At 40.7% G+C, this 7,471-nt stretch overlaps 1 protein-coding gene across 1 annotated transcript; it reads left to right on the forward strand.

Annotated features, from left to right (window-relative positions):
* Positions 1-6,371: 6,371 nt before the first annotated feature.
* On the forward strand, positions 6,372-6,893 carry LOC145913803 (uncharacterized). Its single transcript, XM_083001563.1, has one exon. The coding sequence runs from the start codon at positions 6,372-6,374 to the stop codon at positions 6,891-6,893; it is 522 nt and encodes a 173-aa protein (XP_082857689.1).
* Positions 6,894-7,471: the final 578 nt, after the last annotated feature.

Here is a 7,471-nt window from a genome sequence, read left to right on the forward strand (position 1 = left end):
GCCAGCCAGACAAAGTGCGCTGCCTTTTTTGCACAAGACGATTCGGTTGATTGCTTGGTTTCAGAACGCGCGGTAGCTTAGTGATGGAAAATACTCTACCCGACTTTCGTGTGGTGCCTGGCCATCATTTTTCCATTTCATTGCTGCAAAAAGGTAAAACAAACATGACAAATTACGTTGGATTTTTCCACAAGCGAACGGCTTGGTGGAGGGATTTCATCGCCATTTAAAGAGCGTGTTGATGGCGCGTCTAACTGACTCCAATTGGTTGGACGAGTTACCGTGGGTGTTACTTGGTGTTCGTACCGCACCCAAAGATGACCTGCAGGCCTTTTCCGCGGAGCTTGTTTACGGTACTACTTTGACCGTTCCTGGTGATTTTATTGCCCCTGCAGGCGACTCCACCGTCAAGTTTTTGCCGTCATTGCGGGACACATTGCAACGAATTTTGCCGCAGCCGATGTCACGTCACGCCAACCTTCGGCCGTCCGTCCCTTCCTAGTTGAGGACCAGCCCATATGTGTTCGTTCGTCGCGACGTTCATAGACCTCCGCTGACCAGACCATACGATGGCCCGTACAAGGTGTTGCTAGCGTCGGACAAAACTTTCACTTTGGACATTGGAGGTCGCTCACAAACGATTTCGATCGACCGCCTTAAGCCGGCTCACGTCGACATTACGGTACCAGTTCCAGTACCCCTAGCGAGAGGCAGACCGCGGCGCAATGTACGACCACCGCAACGCTATTCAGCGTGACACTTGCCCGCTTCTGGAGGGGGGTCCTGTGGCGACCGAACTGTAGTGTACGCCTGTGCATTGAAGCGTGCTATTGCCTTTTTCCCGTGTCGCGATGGCCGCCTTATATACTCATGTTTATTGTGTTGCTCGCCCCTTTCTAACTTTCGCAATAAAGCATCAACCGCTTTCATACAGTATTTCTTTTTGTTGCGATAAGTAAAATTCACATTTACGAACATTGTTAAAAAAATCACAAATTTCGTTAAGGTCGAGTTCGTTTCCGCATACTTGCTCATGCAAATAACATATCTTGCACATAACATCGCACAATTTAAGAAAAGGTTACTTGGTATATCAAAATGAATTGCAAATAATTTTTCTGAATCTGTTAAATTTAGATTTTGTCGAATTCTAGCGCTTAAAAATGAAATAACATCTTCCCAGTACACAATGACAATGGGGCACAAACAAAAAAGATGACACACAGTTAACGCAACTTATTTTCTTAAATTATCAGAAATTGTCAACTATCTAACCCCCTCTAACGGAAATTTTATTTTCTGACGCCATCACACGGACATCAATCTTCGTTAAACTATCCACTACCAGAATCCCAAGCAGGGTACCACCTTCCTGGAGCTAAGTCCTTCGTTACACAATTTCACAGAACATCATAAAGTAATTTTGCTGCTTTTTATTGCGATTCTGAGGACAACAATTCGAGAAGGCCCTGAATCCTTTGATTGTGTAATGACATAAAATATATGACTAAAACACATATTTGGGAATGTGAATCACCAGCCTGCAGTAAACCTTTTGGCCTACTTTGTATACTATGCCACGATTATAATGTTGAATTTTACATAAAGTTACTCCTTTCATTACTTTTCTATCACTTTAACCTCTAAACAGATCTGAAGAGAAACAAAGCAGATTTTCAAGGATACAATCGTTATATACAAATATTGTGCAAAACTACATCCACATATATACATGTAATTAAATGACAGACACGCAAACTAGTCCAAACATACAACACAATCCATAATTGCCGCACATGATAGCAAAAAATACTTTATGTTTTCCTGACCAATGGATCTCGTTCAGGCTCTTCTATTTCCATAGCAACAGGTTCGAATCCTTTTTTGATTTTTTTGGTCTATTTTTCTTTTTGTGCTTGTGAGTTGTATCCTTTAACTGGCCGCTCGCTTGAGGTGTTTTTTTATTTCCTAACCTTTCCAGTGCTGGTAGGAACTTTGCAATCTTTTCATCCTTGTGGTTCTTGACAAATTTACTGTTCAAAAATTCGCTGATATCTTCATTGGTGATATCAAGGTAAAAATGGAAAAAATCCAAATCATTCATTGATGCAGCAGAAATCATACCTTTTTTTAATTTTATGATTATCTCCAGTGCTCTTTCTTCAATATTTTTACCAAGCGTTCTAAAAATTTCTTCTTCCTTAGTCTTTCCGCTTTGTTCGCAAAGCAACAAAATCAATTCCAAGCTACAAGTTATTGTGCTCGAACAAGGACCGAATTTTGCAGAAAGTACACCGCAAATCAGACATATCACAAGTGACAAACAAACCTGGACAACAGCAATAATATACATTATGTTAAAAGAGCTGTATATTCACGTGTATGTCATGTTGCAAGTAAATGCCTCACTTGTGCTTTGGTATGTTAATAATGAGATGTATACAACAGCTAGTATGAGTAAAATTGCAAGACTGGCCGCGTTTCTAAAAAAATAAGCATTTTGAAAGTCATGTTGGAGCTGTCTTCTGTTCTGGTCAAAAGTATGAGCTAATTTTCTAACTGTTACAATCTGTTGCAGTGCAAGAAGTTGTTTATATGCTTCAACCATTCGGACACGATCTACTAAATTCTGATCTGTGTTAGTAAAATCTTCAGTGTCATAAATTTTACTTAGCTTTTTGAGTTGGTCTTCTGGGATAAGATCTCTTATTGTTTCAAGATAAGTAAGGTGTTTATCCAAGTTTTGCATTATATCAACGAAATTTACTGTTTGGTCTTTCTTTCTACCAAGCCAACCAAATCCATTTCTTTTCTGACTAATTTGTTCCAGTTTCTTCTTGGTTTCATTTTTTCGTTGTTCTCGGTAGTTGTGCAACTGTTCTCCTGCTACCTTATATTCCTCAAAATTTGGTGAAAAAGTTTTAGGACAACCACGCAATGTTTCTAAACTTTGAAGTTCTGTTTTTACATAACTTTCTTAAGCAAATTGCATCAGCTTGTATGATTTCAAGAATGTGAAGCTTTTTTTCTACTGATTCAACCATTCCCTCATGTAGCTTGCGAATATTCTCTATCTGGCGCAAAGCCAGAAGCTGCCTCAAGACTGAACATGACTCACGACTACGAGAGATTCTGTGTAGTTTATTAGGATTGCGCAGTGCTCTATGAGGTGGTAATGTTAATGTCTTAGTATCAAGAGGTGGTTCGCTTTCGTCATTAAATTGTGTTGTACTCTTTCTTGGCGGTGATGATGATGTCTTAATTTTAGCAGGTGGCTCGTTTTGGTGATTGCAAACTTTTGTGATCAATGTGTCCAACTCAAATGACATATCTCCTTCCAACACATCCAGCAATTCCAGATTTTCTTCAAGAGGTTCTCCAACTAAATTATTCACTGAGGTAAATTCGTTCCCGTTATGTCCGTTTGATATAAGTAATGGATAATTAAAGTCGAATTCAGGAAACGCATCATAATGGCGCACAACATCCTTGAGCAACTTCTGAAGGTCTTTCTGCCAAACAAGATCAGTTTTCTGCGGTTCGAAAAATGCCTTTAAAAAACTTCCACACCTTTTTTTCTCTTGGAAAGCTAATTCTGGTATGTCGGACGAGTGAGGAGATGTAACGACAGTGATAAATTCATTTACCGAACCGTCGAAACTAGAAACAAGTTGTAACAGTTTATGCAGCTTGGCAATCTCATTTCTTACACTAGGAATGTGTTCCCAAAAGTTCATTACTATATACAAGCAAGTGGTGGACAGTACACAAATCCACCAAAAATTCAGCAGCAGAAAATTTGCCTCGTTTTTGCATTGTACGTTTACAAATAACATTTTGGAATTTGTAAATGATTCACCGTCACTTTCGTTGAGGGGAAAACAATGCATAACTCTGTTGTCCGTTTTGTACAGCAAAAATATGTTTGAAGTGACTGTTGCTATCATATTATATGAGCGTACGGTTTCCCACCATGGTGTCAAGTTATAGGATGACAGCAAGCTGTTTTTTGTATAAATATCAATCAACGACATATCCACAGAATAGAACAAACGGACACTGATAACTTGCCAGGCTGGTTGAGTGTCTGAGTGTCTAAATCTGTTTCACAAACTTTTCCTTTTTTATTTCTGATTTAGCACCACTGCTTCTGCAAATACAAAGCGCAAAATGACAAAATTCTGCTCTAAAACAAATCTTTGATGTACCTAGTTATGCAACAAACTGGCTAGAATCATGTAGATACGTCCAAGTTTCCCCATCGCACTATACGCATAACAATACGTGTGACAGTTGGTGTGTACCTGTATTTACAATTTAGTAATAAAGTGTAGGCATTGTTACTTGCGTTATTGTGGCCTGCAAACCTTGACAAACCAATTACCTAACCCCGGTAACAATCCTCACCAGAAACCCTTGCCAAATACAAACGGGTGAGAACAAACTACTACTAACTCATGCTGCCTTTGAATCGGCCACCAAGCTAACACTCTTGCTGATACAGCACTTCGCGCTTCACTGGCATTCAAAGAACTTCTACCAATCAAGTCGACAAGTCTCGTTGAGCTTGAAGAATTTAACTCGCTGTGACTGAAACGTTATTGAAGAAATTTATTTCCCAGCCCAGTGGTCCAGCGGGTGAAAAGTTGTATGCTCAGCAACCTAAAGGCTATGGCATTGAATGTACTTCGTACACACATGTTTTTGACAAATCGCTATTCGGCTTGAGTGTCGCTGTGAATTAAAATGAGATGCATATATTTTAAGTATCAATTGAACAAAAGAATAAATTCGCCTTACCCTGCGTTTGTTGACAAATTTATGGTCGACATTGATACAAGAGTAGAAGATCCAAATATAAAATTATGTATACGCTTGCGTGATTATTTTTCTGCAAACCCATCCAAACCTGAGCTGAATTTCCAAACACCGTTCAGCACCAATAGTGACAAAACAAAATTGCTTCCAAAATTCCCCAAAAGGCATTAGCAACTGCCGACGCTTTTGTGTGCATTCATCCGTTATAAAAGCGTGACACCTGCACGTCAGACTGCTTTAGATTGTTTGGTAGAAGATCGCATATCAGAATGTCTATTTAGGTTTCCAACGGGAAATGCCTTTCTTGGTCCTGTTTCATTGCTGGTTACAGAGCAACCGGTAATGCACAAGTATCATTACGGTGGAATCAGTGTTACTAGTGCCAATTTAGGCATTCTTTAGTGTGATTTTGGGTAAAGCTATTTGAAAGTTTTAACTTTACGAAAGTTGAACAAGCCGGCATCTCATCTACATATTTAAGTCCAAATATAACTTCGGGGCAATAACAAAATACCAACCATGCGCAAAATACCAACCATTGTAACTGGTGTTATTCTGCGAAAGAGTAGGTTAGAGGGAGTTTTAAATTTTCCATTCTGTTGGAAGATGGAAATAGGAACGCTTGTTCAATGAAAATGGTCAACAGCATTGCTAAAGTGAAGTCATTTTTCCGGCATGAAACAATACACAAGCTGTAAATTTCCGACACATACTGAAACTAATACAATGTAGTTAGCTTGGTAAAACCTATACCAATTATATCGTGAAAAACTGTCTGTCGATTGTCAGGGCAAGGATTGCACTCCAACCAGTGTTCCGCATTGGTAGATCGTTTGAAGGTACAAACACGTCTTGCTCGGTTAGGATTTGTTCGGTTAGGTATTTTAGGGGGCGAATTATTGCTGTAAGTGTCGGTTTCAAAAAGCAGTCATTTTTGGTGATGAAAGATGCTGTATTATTTTTTTATCATTTTTTCAGTTTTTGGTTTTCTGAGTAAGTCAGATAAACTTTTCGGTTTTTTAAGTGCATCTGCGTGCCGAGAAAAACTGTTATTTCTCTTTTATGACAGCAATAGCTGAAGTGGTCGAGTGCAGTGACATAGCCAGGCCGAAAAGTTTGGTGGGAGGCAAATCTTAGATGGGTTTAAAGAGAGTTGAAGTTTTTGGTTCAAAACATTGCTTTACGAAGCAGAATGATTTAACGCGCTTAACGGCGGGGTCTGTGGCCCCTTTGGCCCCTTTGGCCCTTGGTTTCGGAACGCGCGGTAGCTTAGCGATGGAAAATACTCTACCCGACTTTCGTGTGGTGCCTGGCCATCATTTTTCCATTTCATTGCTGCGAAAAGGTAAAACAAACATGACAAATTACGTTGGATTTTTCCATTTAGTTTTATGCAAGATACTGTGGCGACCGAACTGTAGTGTTCGCCTGTGCATTAAAGCGTGCTATTTTTTTCCCCGTGTCGCGATTGCCGCCTTATTGCCGCGACAGCTTTTCACCCACAAGCGAACGGCTTGGTGGAGGGATTTCATCGCCATTTAAAGAGCGCGTTGATGGCGCGTCTAACTGACTCCAATTGGTTGGACGAGTTACCGTGGGTGTTACTTGGTGTTCGTACCGCACCCAAAGATGACCTGCAGGCCTCTTCCGCGGAGCTTGATTACGGTACTACTTTGACCGTTCCTGGTGATTTTATTGCCCCTGCAGGCGACTCCACCGTCAAGTTTTTGCCGTCATTGCGGGACACATTGCAACGAATTTTGCGGCAGCCTATGTCACGTCACGCCAACCTTCGGCCGTCCGTCCCTTCCTCGTTGAGAACCAGCCCATATGTGTTCGTTCGTCGCGACGTTCATACACCTCCGCTGACCAGACCATACGATGGCCCGTACAAGGTGTTGCTAGCGTCGGACAAAACTTTCACTTTGGACATTGGAGGTCGTTCACAAACGATTTCGATCGACCGCCTTAAGCCGGCTCACGTCGACATTACGGTACCAGTTCCAGTTGCCGTACCCCCAGCGAGAGGCAGACCGCGGCGCAATGTACGACCACCGCAACGCTATTCAGCGTGACAATTGCCCGCTTCTGGAGGGGGGTCCTGTGGCGACCGAACTGTAGTGTACGCCTGTGCATTGAAGCGTGCTATTGCCCTTTTCCCGTGTCGCGATTGCCGCCTTATATACTCGTGTTTATTGTGTTGCTCGCCCCTTTCTGACTCTCGCAATAAAGCATCAACCGCTTTCATACAGTATTTCTTTTTGTTGCGATAAGTAAAATTCACATTTACGAACATTGTTAAAAAAATCACAAATTTCGTTAAGGTCGAGTTCGTTTCCGCATACTTGCTCATGCAAATAACATATCTTGCACATAACATCGCACAATTTAAGAAAAGGTTACTTGGTATATCAAAATGAATTGCAAATAATTTTTCTGAATCTGTTAAATTTAGATTTTGTCGAATTCTAGCGCTTAAAAATGAAATAACATCTTCCCAGTACACAATGACAATGGGGCACAAACAAAAAAGATGACACACAGTTAACGCAACTTATTTTCTTAAATTATCAGAAATTTTCAACTATCTAGCCCCCTCTAACGGAAATTTTATTTTCTGAAGCCATCACACGGACATCAATCTTCGTTAAAC

This window comes from Ascidia mentula, chromosome 9, assembly GCF_947561715.1.
Source record: "Ascidia mentula chromosome 9, kaAscMent1.1, whole genome shotgun sequence".
Classification (NCBI taxonomy): Eukaryota; Metazoa; Chordata; class Ascidiacea; order Phlebobranchia; family Ascidiidae; genus Ascidia; species Ascidia mentula.